This window comes from Papio anubis, chromosome 10 (assembly GCF_008728515.1).
Source record: "Papio anubis isolate 15944 chromosome 10, Panubis1.0, whole genome shotgun sequence".
Taxonomy (NCBI): domain Eukaryota; kingdom Metazoa; phylum Chordata; class Mammalia; order Primates; family Cercopithecidae; genus Papio; species Papio anubis.
The window spans coordinates 121,472,124-121,492,400 of record NC_044985.1 but is presented as its reverse complement, the minus strand read 5'-3'; the positions used below and the strand labels follow the sequence as shown (position 1 = coordinate 121,492,400).

General features: G+C 48.8%; 1 protein-coding gene across 31 annotated transcripts in view; it reads right to left on the bottom strand.

Moving 5' to 3' along the window:
* LRRFIP1 (LRR binding FLII interacting protein 1) overlaps window positions 1-19,762 on the bottom strand; it is a 167,666-nt gene extending 147,904 nt beyond the window's left edge. For 20 of the 31 annotated variants that reach the window (XR_002516323.2, XR_002516333.2, XR_002516328.2 and 17 more), the window contains exon 1: window positions 19,604-19,714. Coding sequence is in view for 4 of the 31 variants with exons in the window: in XM_009183445.4 (XP_009181709.1) it covers window positions 19,604-19,699 (96 nt within the window). In the remaining 27 variants the exon portion in view is untranslated. Of the gene's footprint in view, window positions 1-19,603 lie in introns of all 31 variants that reach the window. The other 11 variants (XR_002516341.2, XR_002516357.2, XR_002516361.2 and 8 more) reach the window with 7 other exon arrangements.
* Between the last annotated feature and the right edge of the window lie 515 nt (window positions 19,763-20,277).

Sequence of the window (20,277 nt, the reverse complement as noted above, 5' to 3'; positions counted from 1 at the left end):
GGGGTGGGGGGACACCCATCTGAGGGAAGGGACACCCCTCTTCTCCCAGCCCTGCACCAGTGCGTGGGCTCTTTTTCCCCTTTTCTGCTTTGCACAAAGGCCCTCACATTGGCTAGAGGAGGCCACCTGGCACCGTCCCACCATCTGTGCCCAGAAATGATGTGTCACTTCTGGGCAGAAGTGTTAAGAGCCAGTGAATGAGTCTGCGCTGACAGCAGAAGCCATGAGAGCCATGTCCCGCTGGGCAGGGACTGAGACTGCAGTGAGCAGAGGCCCTGCACACCCCTGATGGCCTCCAGTGTGCCCAAGAGAGAAGCCGTGGTCACTGTAGGCCTCTGGGTCTTTAGAATGTTTGTAACAGCATCAGACTTGGCCTATCCTGCCTGACACAAAGGGTTTCAGATGCTAACATTGGAGAAAGGAGAATTCAAAGTGAAAAACGTCAAATGAGGAAAAGGGAAGCAGAGGATGCTGTTAAGTGGGGAAGTTTACAACAAACCATCATGGTCAGGAGCCTTTAAGAACTGAACATTACAGTAAATGTAGAAAGCAAAACTATTAGAAGGAAAAATCAACAGAACAACACGGCAAGCGACCCCTTTCCATGATTCAGTCTCTTCAATTTTCATATGGGAATAATAGTATCTGCCTGTCTCAGTCTGCTCAGGCTGCTGTAACAAAACACCACAGACTGGGTGGCTTAAACAACAGAAATGTATCTTCTCAGAGCTTTGGAGACTGGAACATTCCAGATCAAAGTGCCAGCAAGCTCCTGGCTTGCAGATGGCTACCTCGCTGTGTGCACACACGGCCACACTTTGTGTGCATGCCGAGGCAGAGTGAGCTCTCTGGTGTCTCTTCCTACAAGGACAATAATTCTATCGCATCAGGGCCCCACCCTTACGGCCTCATTTAACCTTAATTACTTTCTTAGAGACCCCATCTCCAAATACAGCCACACTGGGGGTCAGGGCTTCAAAATACGAATGGGGGCTTGTGGGGGCAAACATTTAACCATTTAATGAGTTAAGGAAAGGGCTTCCATTATCCTCAGCAAACTAACGCAGAACAAAAAAGCCAAACACCGCATGTTCTCACACACATGGGGGCTTGCCGGAGGGTGCGGTAGGGAGGGAGAGCATCAGGAGGAATAGCTAATGGATGCTGGGCTTAATACCCAGGTGATAGGATGATCTGTGCAGCAAACCTCCATGGCACACATTTACCTATGCAACAAACCTGCACATCCTGCATATGTACACCTGAACTTAAAATAGAAGTTGAAGAAAAAATATATAATATATATATTTTTAAAAAATGAAAGGAGGAAAATAGCTAGTAAATTTTCATCTTCCCTGATGACAATAATTGTCCCTGTAAACTAATCAGAATATTTAGTTTACATTTTAAATAAATATGTTAACAATTTTAAAAAAAGAAAAATGAAAAGGGCTTAGACACAGGGTGCATATTAACTCCTTCACTGCCGCTACTACGGGCTCTGTTGTTGTCTCTTGTTATCCAGAGTCCCCACGGCGAGGAACAGAGCTAAGGAAAAGAAAAAAGTTAACTGTCTCACAGGAGTGGAGAAGCAGGCCAGAGCTTAGGGACCAGTCCATTTGCAGTGCTCCCTAGAACCCAGTGGACAGGACTTTGTAAAGATTTAGTGTTGATATTTTCGAGGGAAAGGTCACCCTTCTCTGCAATCCAGATGTTTCATCTTTCATAGTCTGCCCTGCATTTCTTTGATCTTTCTCACATTCCATTGCTCACCCTTGTTTAAGATAATTTCTAAAAGGGAGTAACTGAGTACATCATGAAGAGTGACATTGAGTTAGGATGAAGAAAGTCGTTATTCTTTCCATCCATTATAAAACCTTCATTCAAGTAATGATCTAGTGTTTAGCCACCCCACCTCCCAAAAGAAGACAAAGTTAACGAATTATCTCCCAAGCATATCTTGTTTTCATCCATGTCAGGGTCCAGAGCACAGAGAGAGCTCCCGCAGGAGCAGCTGTCCCTGGCACCTCCTTTGTCGCTACTGGCTTTGGTGGTGGCAAGCTGGAAGAGAGGGGAATGGTGAGGGGTAGGAAGGTGTCAGAGTCCACATCCCCAGCAGTGAGCAGAACACTCAAATGTGTTTGTGAGACCAGGGCACAGCAGCATCTTGGCAGCGAGGAGGGAAGGAACACAGCCAGGAGCACGGGGCTGAGCCACGACCACTCCAGGGCTTCCCAGTCCCTGCTCTCAAGTCCACTGGTTGCACTGAATAACTGCTTTTGATATTCACACTAAAAGAAGAATGACCTATCCACGGATGAATACTTCAGGGTGACACAGGATATCTGCATAGCCTCTGAGTATCTCTCTCCAAATTTACTAATGATGGTGATGGTTCTAACCTTAGGAACGCTAATTCTTTGATCCTCCTCCTGTCAGGATGGGCAGCCGGGGTCCACTTCCCTGGATGTGGGCTGCACTTAGTGACTTGCTTCCAGAGCAGGGAGAGGGAGAAGCAGTAACTTTATAGAGGAGAAACCCACAGACACCATCTCAGCCTGGTGATCGAGGTCAGCATCCCCAGTAAGAAGCCACGTTGGTGCCGTGCATCCCTGTAGGATGTGAGGGAAAGGGCGCTTCACCTCTATGCGATTCTTCCCCCAAATCCAAGACCTCAGTCTAATCAGACAAATCCAAATTCTACAAGATACCTAACAGCTACTCTTCAAAAGCACCAGGTCGGGAAGACAAGTAAATACTGAGAAATCGTCACGGATTGGAGGAGTCCAAGGTGAACTGATGACAAAACGCAACGTGGATCCCAGATGGATCCTAGAACAGAAAAGAGACATTAGTGGGAAAACGGGGAAAATCCTGTTGTCAGTTAAAAAAAAGTTGCTGAGAACATGTTACGTATTCTCTTAAAGATCATTCTAGCTAAGCTTTCCGGTTTCACAAAACACATCTCCAACATTGACTCATTTTTATTTCCATCTGAATTCTCCAGCCCGCCGCCTGCCTCTAACCCATGAACACCAGCATAACTCTCCTCCAGAGGTTTTCAGTTACTCCCGGGGTGTCCAGGGCTCCTGAGAAGCATGGAGCTTAGTTGAGGTTAAGGTCAGGCAAAGGTGGCTATTTATTGCACCTGGCAGGGTGTATTAATACACCTAAATTCCTCTGGCCCAATCCCCCTGCCCCAACAGGGAAGCCACACAGAGCATGTTCTACAAACTTGGTCCAAGTGACTTCAGCCCCTGGGCGTGTGCCATCAACCTAGCAGAGTTTTCCTGGACACAATGATTGCCTTTTTAGGGAGTGCGAGCTCATCGTGCCGGCAGTGTGCAGTGCAACCCGATCGCGCACACGACGCCCAGTGAGGCCAAAGCCCCATCGCTAGGATCATTCAGAAGATTTTTTCCAAGTGCATACATTGCAACAAAAGCCAGAGGAGAAACACAAGGGAGGAAAAACCATAAAAACAAGGAACTGGAAAGAGGGAACAACTGTCAGAGTAAACAGGAAAAGGATTTGGTTTCTTGCTTTAATTTTCCCCTCCGTGTCTTATGACATGAAAGAGGGGTAAGGTCGCAAACCACCCTGGCCAGAGTGAGGGGGAATCAAAACGAACATTTCTGAGAATCCACACCTGGCCAAATTAAATCCTGCTTCCCTAAACCTTCACTTATATGTAAGTGACTTCTGACAAGCCTTTTCAAATCTTGTTCTAGTTTGAAAAGAATCAGAATTTCCAAATGTTATGGGAAGTCAGGCTAAGTTCATTCATTCATTCACTCATTCATTCATTCTTCATCCATCTGTTCCTTTATTCATTCACTCACTTTTCTGCCACGAAACCCTAGCGATCCAGGGTCTGCTGTGTGCCAAGTGCAGACCCACAGAGCTGGGGGCCCTGGCCAGGCTCTCCCCTGGGAGAAGGGAGGGAACCCTCTGAGAGGGAGCAGATCCTCAAATAGCAGCTTCGTCTAGCGGGAAGGTCACAGCAATGCTAACGGTTATGACCAAAGTTATTCACTCCTCAGCCATCTGAGCAGGAAAAAGCCACCCTCTGCTAATCAGGAACATCAGAGTAAATGCATTCTCCCATCTCTATAGCCAGATACACCAACGGCATCCATCTACCAAAGGCAGAACTTCTGAAGGTGAGGGTGCGCCCGAATCGTCCAGGGGTGTGTCAGAAGCCCAGATGGCTGGCTCCACCTCCAGAGGTTCTGAGTCAGTAGCACAGGTGGGGCTCAAGACCCAGCATTTCTAGCAAATTCTGGGTGGTGTAGATCTCCTCCAATTGCAGGAGAAAGCAATAGCATTGCCAAAAGAGGCGTAGCGAGTGCGCGGTGCCCCTCTGGCCCGTGAGCACACGGCTCCATGTTCAGAAGCAGCTATAAACTAGCCTGAAACATCTGAGTGTTTAAGAATTTATTTTAAACTTTTCTGACAATAATATCACCACCATCTCGCAGCTGCAAAGCCCTTTAGGCTTTATGTGCATCATCTCAAATGTTTTCTCATTGGGACCTCATGTGAACTCTGTGAGGTTAGCAGGCAGATTTATCCCACCTTACAGAGGGGGAGGTAAAACGAGGGTGGACTTGGCCCTGCAACCTTTCCTCCCTTCTCCAGGTAGCCTGGAGCTGGTGTACGAGTCCAGATCCTGCAACCTGGAGCCTAGGACTGAAGACCTAGAGTTCAGAACCTGAAGCCTGGAGCCTAGAACCAGGAACTGGGAACCCTTAGCCTAAACCTGGGGCCTGGAACCTGAAACCCTTAGCCTGGAACCTGGAACTGGAAGCCTGGAGCCTGGAGCCTGGAACCAAAACCCTTAGCCTAGAACCTGAAACATGGCCTAGAACCTGAAGCCTGCAGCCTGGAACCTAGAACTGGGAGGACTTATCATAGAGCCTGAAACCTGGACCTGGGAGCCCTTAACCTAGAACCTGGAACCTGAAGTGTGGAGCCTGGAGCCTGGAACCCAGAACCTGAAACCCTCAGCCTAGAACCTGGGACTGGGAACCTGAGGCCTGGAGCCTGGAACCTGGAGTGAAGCTGGGGGCAGAAGCCGGGCCTCAACCTCTGAGTCTGAAAGTCTTTGAGCACAGGTGGCAGACGGGGCAACTGCACACACACGGTTCTTAGCCAGCATGATCTCTGAAGGCCCATCCTAAGGCCTCATGTCTGCATTGCCTCATACGCTCCTCACAGCCACCCAGTATTGCCTCTCCTTGCCAGGTGGAAACACTGAGACTCAGAGATGCTTGCCGCTTGTCTGAGGAGGTCTCCCGGCCACAGCACCCAAGGCTGACCCTCTACACTGCACTCTCCCTGGGTCCCCCAAAGATTCTCTCACGAGTGTGTGAAGTGTCTCTAGTCATGGGAGTTAGGAGGAAAACTTCACACCAAGAGAAACCCGAACCCTGCAAGGGCCCAAGAAAGGAAGCACACAGCCATCTAAGACAATACCCAGGAAGTCCTCCCAAGGATCAGGAGTATCCTTATCTGAAATAACTTAAAAAATTTAAAAGCAGGACACAAAACTGTACAATATATTGTGCATGTTATGTGTTACTTTAACCTGGTATACTTTAACACATTTTTAAAAATCTTTTTTTAAAAAACAAGCTATTGGTAATACAGAGTGCAACCTGTTGATCTGCAAGGCAATCCTCCCACCACACATATATTCAATATAATGTATTAACTATTGTGTTCTATATAGGGAAAAATTGGAAAAGATATTTAGGAAAGAAAAATAGATTGAAATTTTAACACCAATCACAAAAACAGAAATCCAAGGAAAAAAGATTGATTAAGCCTTAAACCAAAGGGAACATGATTTTTCTTCTTTTCTGAGATGGAGTCTCACTCTGTTGCCCAGGCTGGAGTGCAATAGCATGATCTCAGCTCACTGCAACCTCCACCTCCTGGGTTCAAGCGATTCTCCTGCCTCAGCCTCCCAAGGCACCAGCCAACATGCCTGGCTAATTTTTGTATTTTTAGTAGAGATGGGGTTTCACCATGTTGGCCAGGCTGGTCTTGAACTTCTGACCTCAGGTGACCCGGTTGCCTCGGTCTCCCAAAGTGCTGGGATTACAGGTGTGAGTCACTGCACCTGGCTTTTTTTTTTTTTTTTTTTAAATAGAGAAGGGTTCTTGTTATGTTGTCCAGGCTATTCTCAAACTCCTAGGTTCAAGCGATCCTCCTGCCTTGGCCTCCCAAAGCGCTGGGAGGAATACCATTTTTAAAAAGAATATTATTGATTAAACCAAATGGAATATTAAAGCTGAATTTTCAATCAGTGAAAGGGACAGTGTATGTGTGTGTTTTCCTTTGCAAATTGTACATAAAAAAGGAAGCAAGAGGTAGAAACCACAGAGCTGAATATGCTGGAACATTCACATGGTTAATGATCCCTTCCTGTCTCATCCCAGCAGGCTGAGATGCAAGCCTTTTGGCCAAGGGAAAAGAGAGCCCAGGGGTTGGAAGGGGGAGTCTTTGGGTAGACACTGCAGGTTCTCGGGGTTCTCTCGCTGCGAACAGGAGTGGAGGGGCGGGAACCACACAGTACTTTCTGAGATCAGTTGAGAGGTGGTGAGGAGAGTGTCATGCAGAGAGCTGCGGAGACCCAGGGCTGATGCAGCAGGGGTTCCAAACAAGACAATGATCTGGTCATCTATTTTAAGAAGTTCAGCAATGTGCTTTTACAGGAGATATGGGGACAGTTTTAATCCTGTGGAAATGTGGCAGTCACTGATCTTTCTGTTGTCCAACATCCAGTCCCCCTTCTCATCCTGGGGGGTGAAGGATGAATGGGTCTCCAGCCCCACCCCCATAAGTGAGACTAAAGCTGGGGGTCTTCCCCGTCCCTTCTTCTGCAGCCACATGTGGATTTTGAGTAATCTGAAGATGCAGACAAGAGGTGTGCGCTGAATGTGCCAGCACTTAGGTCTTGGACTTCCTGCCTCCAGAACGGGGAGAGATCAACTTCCATGCTAAAGCCCCCAGTCTGTGGTATAGACTTGGTATAGACTGTCCCCAGCCCTGCCATCAGCTCAAGCACAATTCTAAAGCACAGCAAAGTGTAATCACATTGGCAACTCATGTCTCCATTCCCTGAGCCTGCAGCTGACTTCTAAAATGGCTCCATCTCAGCTTCCAGGGTATGTGGCCCCCTCTGTACTAACTTTCAGGAGGTTTAAATGGAGGAAATGCCAAGAATGTGATGTGGTCAGCTAGGGCTTTCTACCCTCCTTGCAGGAGGGCAAACGGTTGTAGCCACTGCCAGACCCAGGGTTCTCTAGCTGAGGGGAGTGGTTAGAGCTCAAGGTACGAACCCAGCAGGGTGGCAGGGGAAACCTGAAACAGAGATCCTCATTTGGGTATCTTCTTCCCCATGGGCCATTTGACAATGTCTGGAAGCATGTTTGGTGGTCACAGCTGGGGAGCGGGGAGCTACTGGCGCCTACTGGGCAGAAGCCAGGGATGCTGTTTAAAATCCTATAATGCATAGGACAGCACCCCCCAGGAGAGAGAATTACCCAGCCCTAAATGTCAGTAGTGCCCAGATTGAGAAACCCTAACACAAGAGAAAACAAAGAAAAAACTTTGGATACTGAAATGAAGAGTTGGAAAACCATGTGGCCATCACCTCGTCTCAACTCATGTGGCAATTCCTCTGGAGCTGGCTCTAGGCATTGGTTAAAAATAGGCGGGTAATTTAGTAGGTTCTAAGAGGTCAGATAAGCCCAAAGATAAACAGTGCAGAACAAGGCTGGGGTGAAGTGGCCCATTATTTCCGGGAAGCCAACCAAAGACCCGGGCACCAAGGCTAGGATGCTTGATGGTGAAGCAGCTTGAAAAATCTGATGGCATCTTACTGTCGATTCTTGAATTCAAGACCAAGAAATAAAAGTGACACTGACTGTCTCAATGCCAAGAATGGTAACACGCTTCAAACTTATAAGAAGTCCCCAGGGACACTGACACTAAAGACACACATATTTACAGTGACAGCCATTTGTGCTTTTATTCTGAGTTCATTTAATCAGTCCCAAGGGCCGTCTGTGTCCCTCTTAGGCATGGGAGATCATCTTTCCTGTATTTTTCTCACATGCTCCACCCAACCCCCATCTCAGCCCTGGGGCACGTCCCAACCAGTCAAGAAGCACGACTGCCTCCTTCTAGAGCTAACCACAGCCACCTGAAGGTAGCAAAAGACCACCACCATTTAGTTGCCACCTACCAGGTGCCAGGCAGCACGCCCTGCAGCGTGTGGGCTGTAGTTCATTACCACGACCGCCCCACATGACAGCATTCCTCTTCCTCAGATTAAAAAAAAACAAAACAAAAGAAACAAAAAAAATAGACTGGGTTGCATTCACTTGCCTATGGTCACACAACTTAAAAAGGCTGACCCACAGGTCCTGGAGACCACAGTCCCACAAAGGTTCCAACCTGCAATAGATCAGTCCATCAGTCAGTCCGGTCCACCTGCACTGCTCATGAGTGGTATGCAGCCCCATGTGTAAGTAGCCAATAAATATCCCACATTGCAGAACACACCTCTATTACAATGTATTTCCACAAAGGAATTGCTCTGGAACTGCACTGGCCAACATGGCAGCCCCAAGACTTCTGTAGCTCTTTACATTTAAATGCATTGCAATGAAGTTAATTTGACATGCAGATCCTCAACTGCACTGACCGCATTTCAAGTGCTCAGTAACTACAGAGGACTAGTGGCTACCACAGTGCACTGCACAGATACAGAGCACAGAGTCCTATAGACAGCACAGCTCTGGGTGATTTAAAAATATGCTGGGGGTAATTTAAAGCAATATCTTAGGGCAGAGGTCCTCTACCCCCAGGGCACAGACTGGTACCAGTCTGTGGCCTGTTAGGAACTGGGATGCACAGCAGGAGGTGAGCGGCAGGCGGGTGAGTGAGCAAAGCTTCATCTGTATTTACAGCCACTCCCTATCACTCACATTCCCACCTGAACTCCACCTCTTGTCAGATGAGTGGCAGCATCAGATTCTCATAAGAGTGCAAACCCTACTGTGAACTGCACATGTGAGGGATCTAGGTTGTGCGCTCCTTATGAGAATGTAATGCCTGATGATCTGTCACTGTCTCCCATTACCCCCAAATGGGACCGTGTAATTGCAGGAAAATAAACTCTGGGCTCCCACTAATTCTACATTATGGTGAATTGTATAATTATTTCATTATATGTTACAGTGTAATAATAATAGAAACAAAATACACAACAAATGTAATGTGCTTGAATCATCCCCAAACCATCCCCACACCCTGGTCAGTGGGAAAGTTGTCTTCCACAAAACTGGTCCCTGGTGCCAAAAAGGTTGAGGGCTGCTGTCTTAGGGAATACAGGGTAGAGCCATGCTAGCTCAGCATGGAAGCCCCACTTCCATAAGTGTCAACCTGGAAAACCCTACATCTTCCCAGATGCCTAAGGAATGTCATCAAAGAAAGTGAAAAATAAAAATGAAAGAAATCAAGGACAATGATGGCAAAATTGATAAACCTACATGATGGTTAAAAATACATGAACAAATTTAGATCTCCTGATTTCTTTATGTTTAAATATGATCATGACCACTATGTGATTTTTCATTCACTCCCCAAGCCAAGAGTGGGTGGAGAGTTTGTAAGATAATATGCCAGTGGAGGCACTGAACAGATCTGGCTCTCAGAGACTTGCTGATCCAAGGGTTTACCTGCTGCCAAGGCCATATCACATTCTGCCTACCTCAACTCTCCAGGTATTTTATTTGTTTTATGGAAAGTATATCTCAGATCTTAGAGAACTTTCCAAGCAAATAAATGAATTATTCCTTTTCTTTTTTTCTTTTTCTTTCTTCCTTTCTTTTCTTTTCTTTTTTTTTTTGAGATGGAGTCTCGCTCTGTTGCCCAGGCTGGATGCAGTGGCGCGATCTTGGCTCACTGCAACCTCTCCCTCTCTGGTTCAAGCAATTCTCCTGCCTCAGCCTCCCGAGTAGCTGAGACTACAGGTGCATGCCACCACACCTGGCTAATTTCTGTATTTTTAGTAGAGATGGGGTTTCACCATATTGGTCAGGCTGGTCTTGAACTTCTGACCTCAGGTGATCCACCCACCTCGGCCTCCCAAAGTGCTGGGATTACAGGCATGAGCCACCATGCCTGGCCCAATTCTTGATGCCTGAAGATATGAAAATCTCTTTTTTTTTTTTTTTACTATCTTTATTTGCTCACCTAATTTGACATTTTATTTCACTCTTAGTAAAAGAATACCATAATGATGCGTTCCCTTGTTTGGGCTGTGTAGACACTAGAGGTTAGCTCTTCTTCCCTGGCGTATGTCTCAGATTAATTTTCAGCTTTCTTTTCCAGCCTTACTAGTCCCTTAATCAAAAACAAAACTCCATTTGTAGGCACCAAATTAGAGAAGTCTGACTTGTTAACATTAAGCGATGTTTCCTCCCAACACTGACATGGTGGTCAAGGGCACTAGCCTCAAAGGCAGGAGACTGGGTTCAAATCAGAGCTGCACGCCCCTGCCTGAGGAACCACTGTCTGGTACCAACACTTCAGCCGCCCTGTGTGGCTTCCTGTTCACACTTTGTGACATCTCCCTTCCTGGCCTTTGCTCAAATTGTAGTCACGATGTTTAGTGCCTCCCTCTAAAATATGAAAGGGTAGCCAAGGATCACCACACATCTGGGAAAGGCTCCAAGATGACAGAGGCCAAAACACACAAAGGAGCAAAAGAAACAGGAAGAAACAGACTAAGATGCAGGGAACAAAAAAATTTTCAGGAAAACCCCCAAATTAAGTGAATTTGCTAAATATCCTTAGAGTAGTAAGAAAAGGTACTGCATTAGTGAGTCAAGAAAGGATGCTATAAAGAAGAAATAAAGAACAATAAAAAAAACCTTAGAAATTAAATATAAAACAGGCAAACTTAGTAGGAGTGGAAGGTAAAGTTGAAGAATCTTCCATGAAGTATTACCAAAAGACAAAAAAAAAAAAACAAAAAACAAAACAAAAAAGAAAAGAAGAATGAAAAATAACTTGATGGGGATAGGAAAAAAATTCAAGAAAATTTCCCAGAATTTTAGGATACAAGTTTCCAGATTGAATGAACCCAATGAATGCTCAATAAGTGGGGGGAAAATCGAGAATTCTGAGAATAAAGAGAAGATCCTAAAAGTTTCCAAACTTTTTCTTTTAAATTTTATTTATTTATTTATTTTTATTTGAGACAGAGTCTTGCTCTGTCAATCCAGGCTGGAGTGCAGGGGTGTGATCTCAGTTCACTGCAACCTCTGTCCCCTGTGCTCAAATGATCCTCCCATCTTAGCCTCCCAACTAGCTGGGACCATAGGCACAGGCCACCATGGTTGGCTAATTTTTGTATTTTTAGTAGAAAAGGGATTTCACCATGTTGTCCAGACGGTCTCAAACTCCTGAGTTCAAGTGATCCACTCTCTGGCCTCCCAAAGTGTTGGGATTACAGGTGTGAGCCACCACACCCAGTCACTTTTTCTTTTCTTTTTTATGGAGATGGGTGTCTCACTATGTTGCCCAGGCTGGTCTTGAACTCCTGGGCTTAAGTGATGCTCCTGCCTCAGATTCCCAAATAGCTGGGACTACAGGCATGCACCACCATGCCCAGCTAAATTAAAAGAATATATTTTTAGAGGAAGGGTCCTACTTTGTTGCCCAAGCTGGACTAGAACTCTTGGTCCCAAGCTATTCTTTCACCTTAGCCTCCTGAGTTGCTGGAATTACAGGTGTGAGCCATATGCCCGACTCCTAATTTCACTTTTTTGATATTTATTAGTTTATTTTATTGACTAGGTAATACAGTCACATGGTTCAAATATCAAGAGCATGAAGAGTGGCACTTGATAACCTGCTTCCACCTGCATCCCCACAGTCCTTTCACTGTGTTCTGCCAGTGATTTTTATGCAAATGCAGGAAAATTGCAGGCTTTCTCACACAAGGAACAGCATACTATTTTTATTTTCTGTATATTACTTTTTCCAATTAACAATACTTACTGGAAATTATGCCAAAGAAGACACAGAGTTCTTCATCATACTTTGGAAAATTATTTTTAACCTAGAACTCTATATACAACCAAAGTATCATTCAAGTATGAATGTAGAATAAAGACATTTTCAGACATGTGAATACTTAGAAGAGGCATTCTTACTCCGAAAGCTACTGAAGGATGTGTTTCAGAAAAATAAGATAGCAATCCAAGAAGGAAGAGAATATGGAATCCAGAAAACAGGGACCTAACAACAACAATAAAAAGCGGGTAAAAGAAATTCTCAGAATGGTGGCAGAGGGAATGGCAGGTGCAGGAAACCCCCAGGAGAACACCCAGACCAGACTGGATCTAGAGGACAGAGGTCTCCAGTGGGTAGATTTCCATGGGATAACAAAATGGAATTGATAGATTATCTGATTTGTTTAATCATATAGAACATAGCATTTTGATGGGTTCTGTTGAAAACTTTGTGGAGATATGTAGATATATGGATCGATAAGCTAGATGGGTAGGCAGATGAGCAATGAAAAAGAAAATAAATCATCAACTCTAGAAGAAACAGAAAGTTGTATAAGGAAAGAAAGATTATAGTACACTGCTTGGCTCTGCAATTGACATTATTTACATAGCCGGCAACATCATCATCATTACCAGCATTTACTGAGCATTTACTATGTGACAGACACTGTTCTGAGGTATTTTTGTGAAAGATCTCATTTACCCTCATAACTGCCCTGGGTGAAGTATACTCCTAAAACTTTCCCATCTTACCTATGGGGGAACTGAGGCACAAAGTTGATAAGTAACTTGCCCTAAGTCATGGTATAAGGGACAGAATGGGGATTTGAATCCAGGAAATCTGATTCTAGCACCCATACTCTTAAGCAGTCTGTTCTGTCAGTGAATATTCATTTAGCCCCACACTACAATGAACTATATAGTGTGATGCAGAGAAGGAAAGTAGGGAGCCTGCCTGAACTGGGCCCATGCACACCAAGTTCTGTCCTTCAATGCAGGAGCCAGTTGATAGCATCTACAATTGATAAACTAATGTGTAATACATATGCATGTTATTTATAAAGAAGGAGATCATTACCAGATCATTTAGGATCTTGTAGGTTGTTTAAGGACTTGGCTTTTACGGAGTGATACAAGACACCCTTGGAAAGTTTTTTATCAGAGAAGTGACATGATCTGACATATTTTAAAAGGACTGCCCAGCCTGCTGTGTGGGGAACGGCCTGACGATATGGGGTCAGGGTAAAAACATATATTACTCTGATGGAAAAAAATTAAATTTTTTAAAGGTGAAAGGATGGAAAAAGAAGATGAGAGACATAGTGAGGCAGAGACAGACATGGGACTCTCTCTCCTGAAATGTTACCCCTGGTGGTTCAGAGGCCAGTGGGGGACAACATGTGCCAGGGATAGGAAGAAGGTGGCTTGCCTGCAGGACATGGCCTGAACTGGGTCTTGGAGGGAGCTGAGGGGCTGATCCAGGAAGCAGCCTGGGCCATGAACTAGCAGCCCCTAATTAACAGGTGGCCTCAGCCATGTCCCACGCTGTCTCTGAGTCTTTTTTGTCTCTGTCAGACACAGAGACTCTGAACCCTTTTCACAGGATATAAACAAACTATGGGAGTAGAGCTTCCAGAGTACCTGGCACATCTTGGGCCTTAGAAGCAACCTCCGTTTGCCCCTCTCTCCTTTCCTGTCTCACACTCACTGGGGACGGGCAGGGCTCACAGGGGACCGGCAGGGCTAGAAGCCAGGTCCTGGATTTCCCTTATCCACACCGCCTCTCATGTCCTCCACACACACATCCCAACCCTGAGTACCAGGCCAACGAGTGGCTCAAGAGTCACCCAGAAAAGGAAGAAGGGAGACAGCTGGCCCTCTGACAAAAATAGCTGTGGGGTGGGGCCCAGGGCCATCGGGGACCAGCAGGCCTGTCCACAGCTGAGTTTTCTGCAAACTCAGAAACCCAGAAGCATCTTTTGGGAATCGCACAAACAGCCCAAGGTCACAGGCGCAGTGTTCGCGCCCTCCAACAGCTCAGACTGTCGGTAAAAATCTGTCTGGAACGCCGGTCTTGTCACATTCCTAAAACCTTGCAGACAATCTGCCAAGATGGTGTTTGGCTTAGGAGAATGAGCTGCAGAGTGGCCCTCAGGGCCTCCACTGCGGCTGGGCTACAAATGGAGGCACGATGTTGTTCAGGCTGGACAGTCCTATGTCCTGCCGGGCACTGAACGTCCCTCACCTCTCCCAACTCCTGTGGAACAAAGGGGCAGGGGCCCGACCCCAAAGGCAAACCAGTGTCCAGCAGCGTCCAGTTGGTGTGAAATCTGCTGGCCAGCCTCAGAAAAGCAAATTCATAGAGAAAAAAGTCAGGAAATTCACTTTCAAATCAAGTGAAATAGGTTGTAGGGACAAGTCTGACATCTTGGTTGCGTGCAGGTGAATGCCGGCCCCAGGGTCACCTCACCTGAGGGCAGGGGACTGCATTGGGGACCCAGATTTGCATCTTGGCAGCCGGCCTCAGTCCTGGACTCTCCACCCCACAAGGCCCAGGTCAGGGTAGTGCTGGAGACAGGTAGAGCGAAGTTTTCTCACTGAACCCCATTTCTCGGCTGTTCTGGAAAAGAACACGTGCACCCCACCCCCAGCTTGGTTCTCCAACAGCCTTGAGGAGAAGAGTGACAGGCTCCCTCCACCCAGGCTGATAGAGGAGGGCTATTTGGGAAGGACAGGGAGAAAAGAGGAATGAAAGGGGGACTTAAGATGAAAAGACCCAATATTTATGAACTACCCGAAACGAGGGGCACGGCTTTATGTTGGGTTCCAGAAGCAGAGCCCATGGCAGGACTGGATGTGAGCCCCGTCCCAGCAGGGGCATGAGGGAGGCGGGCCGGTCAGTGAAGGGCTGGGCGGGGAGGTGGCCTCGGCAGGAGTCAGCCTCAGCCTGGCCCGCAGAGAGCTCCAGAGCAGGAAACGCACCGCACAGTTGGTTGCACCTTGAAACAAGGCTGGGGGACATTTTGTGTCCTCACAAAATGGTTACTTGATAGCTGCAGGCTGCCTTGGGGGCAGCGTGACCCCTTCTCCACAACTAGACTCCTTGGGGGCAGCGTGACCCCTTCTCCACAACTGGACTCCTGTGTGGCCACGGCTTGAGTGAAAGACGGCGGCTGTGAGTCCTGAACAGCCAGCACCCGCAGGCCCACAAGTCAACTTGGGGCCGGTGAAGGGGAGCCAGGTGGGGCAGCAGTGCCCCGTCATGGATCAGGGCCCAAGGCCACAGGCCACAGAGGGGCCAGCTCGGAGAGGAGGCTGCAGAAACAGTTATGGGCGAGAGGGGCCCCGTCCTGCTGGGTGAGGAAGGAGTACCTACCACCAGGACATAATAAGCTCACCGCACTGTCACAAGGCCCCACGGTGAGTTCCTCATGCAGCCTGCGCAAATGACTGTTCCTGTTGGGAAAAGCACCTTCATTGGAGAGCAATACTCAGAGTCGCATGGCGGGACCAGTATCACTTTACTCAGCCGCAGAGTGCTGAATGAAAAGTTTGGGATGCTACCAAAATGCACCAGCTGAATGTGAAACGTGGCAGGAGAGGAAAATCTGTCTGCGTTGGAAACACCCCTCCCCAGATGTGGGAGGCGCAGCTCATGCCTTTGGTGCTAATGAGCTTCTCCAGTGCGTACTGAACCTTTTTCCTGACAACATCCCGCCTGAATTCCACTGCAACAAGAGAGTGAGGAATAATCGACTTGTGATAATAGAGCATTTGCAAATAAGTCTCTTTACTATACGCTTGCCTAGAGTTTAAACCATAACATGGACGCAGGACATCAGCTGCAGATGCAGAAATGTACCCTCCAAAGGCTGCCCTCGCCGTGAGTCCTGCTTCTACCCAGAAGAGTGCAAAGCCCTGCGCAGTGGAGCCTAGCTCTTACCCTCGCTCCAGCGGAACTGGGACCCACATCTCTGCAAGGTGACTCAGGCTTCCCAATGACCTCGGCCCAGAATATTCCACTTACTTTCTAGAAGGCATGTTCTTGGGTGCCAGACCCAAGTGCCAGCTCACTCCTTCCCACTTTCTTGAAGGCTCCCCAGTTTCCTTTCAGGCCCCCACACCTTTCCAAGTATTTCAGGGAGGCCGGCTCTCCCCAGTCCTAGGACCAGCCTGACAGGTCACAGGGTAGACCCACCCACCTTTGCCACAGGCACTGAGCCCCTAAGTCCATGGTCCTTGTCACAGAACTTGGTGCAGGAGTGGCCAGGCGGACACATGGAGGTTTACCAGGGAGATACTGCTAGCTCTCTGGAGCGAGCCACCAGAAAAGATGGTGTGTGGGCTCCACAGTGGCAGCCCGGGAAAGCCAAGGCCAGTGGCCTTCATGAAGCAAGTCAGCCTGAGGATGAGGCTGCCCACAGAGGATGGCCCAGCCCAACCAGCTGCACAGGTACTGTGGGCAAAAGAGGCCTGAGCCACTGGTGAGGCTGGCGGGGAATCCTACCCTGCCTCCGGGCTTGCTGTGCTCCAGCCAATATGCTTCCCCTTGTCAATGCCAGTCCAGTCAGGGTTTCCGTCGCAGCAGCCAAAGCATCTTGACTGGTTGATACAGCCTTCAAAAACTCAAAATGCCACTTCCTCCAGGAAGCCACTTCTGACACCACTGGCCTGCTATAATTCTCTCTGTCCAAACCTTCAGAGCATTGTCTACGCCCTTTTTATATCAGATCTCTTCCTGTCTTCTGTTAGTATTATTGATCTACAGGTGTCAACCCCTTTCTGGCCCAACTCCTGGCCCAACAAAAAAACACAGCAGGTCCTTGTCGGGTTCCTCCTTGACTCTCCAGTCTCCCCAGGACAGGAATTTGGATACTATGACTTGTATCTGTTGAGTCAATGAGTGAATAAGAAAGCACTGAACCTAAGACAATTTTTTTGATTTCTATAAGAACCCCGATGAATTCAAGGAATAGATATTTGCCATTTGAATAGTGATTTTCATTTTCACAGTTGGGAAATAGAATTTAATTTGTACTAAAACATAAGATGTCACACCTGCTCCCTCCAGCCCTGTCAATCTGTGCTACTCAGCACTCGTAACAGCTGCATCTACGGCTGGGTTTTACAGAGAGGGGTGTGTAAGGAGCTCTCATATTTACCCACCGCCTAGTTACATACTTTACGTTGCTACCCACTTTCTTTAATCCTGACAGCCAGGGGAGATTTATTCTTCTCCATTTTAGAGATGAGAAAACAGAGGCTCAGAGGAGATTGAGTAACTCACCTTCCTAGGATGGCACAGCTAGCAAAGAACTATGTCGTTTCAAAGCCCAGCTCTGACTCACAAGTCTATCTCTGTAACTCCAACTACATCTTCCCGGGTGGGAGGCAGGACCTGGGGCTCTCAACCCAAGGAGTGTTCCCTTGCCTTTCTTTTCAATTTCTTTTATAAAAAGAGCAGATAGGCTGGGTGCAGCAGCTCATGCCTGTAATCCCAGCACTTTGAGAGGCCAAGGCAGGCAGATCACTTGAGGCCAGGAGTTCGAGACCAGCCCGGCTAACATGGTGAAACCCTGTCTATACTAAAAATACAAAAATTAGCCGGGTGTGTTGGTGCGTGCCTGTAATCCCAGCTACTGGTGAGGCTGAGGCAGGAGGATCTCTTGAGCCTGGGAGGTAGAGGTTGCAGTGAGCCGAGATCACACCACTGTACCCCAGCCTGGGCAACAGAGTGGGACTGTGCCAAAAAAACAAAACAAAACAAAACAAACAAACAAACAAAAACACCAGTGGATAAAAGGCAAACTCTGGGAACTTTCATTCTTCTCATTCTTTTGCCTCATAACCACTGACATCAAGACAAGACTTGCGATTCACTGGCCACCTCTGGCCCTTGCAGGGAACACTTGTTAGGCGCTGTGGTCAAATGCATACATAAATGACTGTCTTCACAGGAGGGAGTTATACTCAAGCTACTATATTTAGCAAATGTCTATATTTAGCCAAAGGTCCTTTAAATGCCTTGTACTTCTTTTGTTTATTAATTAATGTAACAGACATTGATGAACACCTAGTATGTGCCTGGCTCTGTGCTGAGCTCTTGGGATACAAAAGTAAGATATTTCCTGTCTGGGTGTCACCTTCTACAGGTGAACAAATAATGATAAAGTACTCTGACTGCCATGCCAGGTGTGGGCACGCCATGGAGGGCCATGGAACCAGGGAGACTTAGGCCTGGTGCGATATGAGAGGGCTGAGAGTCTGGAAGGTCTCCTGGAGGTCACGGTGGGCTTCCAGCAATGAATAAGGGTTTACCTGGAAAGCCCTTTTCTGTATCATACAGAGAGAAACAGAAGTCTATTCACTCAATATTCAACAAATACTGATGGACTGCCACATGTCCGTAACAGCAAAACCAGGTATTTACAACTACAAACACCTAAGGATTGGTTACAGAGTTGATCCCCCAGAATATCTGACGGATGCAGCCAGACACCACAGTCCAAATGGCTTGGAGGTGTTTCCTGTGGGAAGAATCACATGTGGAAAAGCTCGCCATCATACCCAACACGGAAGAGAACCTGTGAGGCGGGCTGCAAGGCAGAGACTTTCTTTGCGTTCATACACCCACCTGGCAGAGTTCAAACGGTACAAAGGGAACACTGTGAAAAATTAAGCTTCCTTTGTCCTCCTGGGGCCGCAACCTATTGGCTCCCCTTTTCCCAATGGGAAAAGCCGTCCCTGTACGACTTTCTGGATGTCATGTACATTCTTTAGCCTTAAGGTAGAATTCTTGCGGGAGGAAAAAAGAAAAAAAGGCATTTGTACAAATACCCACTTCTAGTGTGCCTTCAATTAGTCACAGGTAAAGTTAATCACCAAACATGATCTTAGTTACAATAAACTCTGCCCAGGAAACTTTAATGAAGACCTTTCAGTGTGCCTGGACCCGTTTGCAGGCTCAGTCCTGAAAGAAAATTCACAGTGATCCCCAAGTTCATCTCTGAGCTGCACCTTGAGTGACATCGATGGATGGATGACAAATGGTCACCTGAGCAACTCGGCCATTTCGGCAGGGCCATGTGGCCTCCGGAGACCGTCCACTGCCTCCAGGTCGGGCCTAAGCCCCTGCCTCCTCCCGTGCGGCACAACAAAGCCGGGAGCTCGCCCCCGCCCGGCCAGCCCGGGCCACCTCGCGCGCTGGCGGCGCCCGGGTCCTCTCCGGAGGGCGCAGCGGCCAACGGGGGCCGGGGTGGGGGAGGGCGCACAGCGTCGCGGGCTGGGCCCGGGGCTGGAGGACGGGTGCCGGGTCCGCAGGCCGCCGAGATCGGGGCCGGGGCGCAGCGCCCGGGGATCAGCGCCCCGGCGCGCGCCTGCCCGGCCCACCCGCCTGGAGCCGGACGCGCAGTGGCACAGACGCGCAGCGGGACAGACGGACGCCGGAGAGACCCTGACAGCCGCCCGGCCCCCGCGCCCCCCGGCTACCCGCCCCGCGCGCTTACCTCCCGCGCGATCTGGTTGAGCGCGTCGTCCTCCGCCGTGAGCCGCTCCCGATTGGGGAGCCGCTTGCGCCCCGAGCCCTGGGTGCCCATGTCCATCGACCGCGTCGCCCGCAGCTGCCGCGGGGCCCGTTGCTCCAGCCGCTCGCGCCGCCCCGGCCCGGCCCCGGCCCCAGCCCCTCCCTCCGCCGCGGCGTCATGGCGTCAGCGGGCGCTGGGCCGGGGACGCGGGGACGCGGGGGGACGGGGGCCGCGGGGACCCGGGGGAAGCCAGAGCCGGAGGTCCGCAGCAGGGGCCAGGGACGGCGGGGACCAGCGACGGCGGGGCGGGGCGGGGCGGGGGACGGGGGTGGGGGGCGGAGACGCCAGGTGTCAGGGACGATGGGGGTCCGATACCACCGGGACGCTGGGGATGCCCAGGGCCGGGCACGCGGGACCTGAGGGACCGGGAGCCCCGGAGGGTGGACTCCGCGGGGACTGTTTGGTGGGCCGGTAATCGCGGAGCGACGCGCCTCAGGGCGGTGGGCACAGGTTGAGTGGGGACCTACCCACCGGAGAGCTGGGGGTAGGAAGGCTTTAAGGGACTTGGGTTGCCTTGAGGTGTTTGCATGGAGGGGTGGGCACAGGATATGTTTCGGCCTGACGCTCCCCATTCCGCGGGGAGTCGGTGAGTCGGG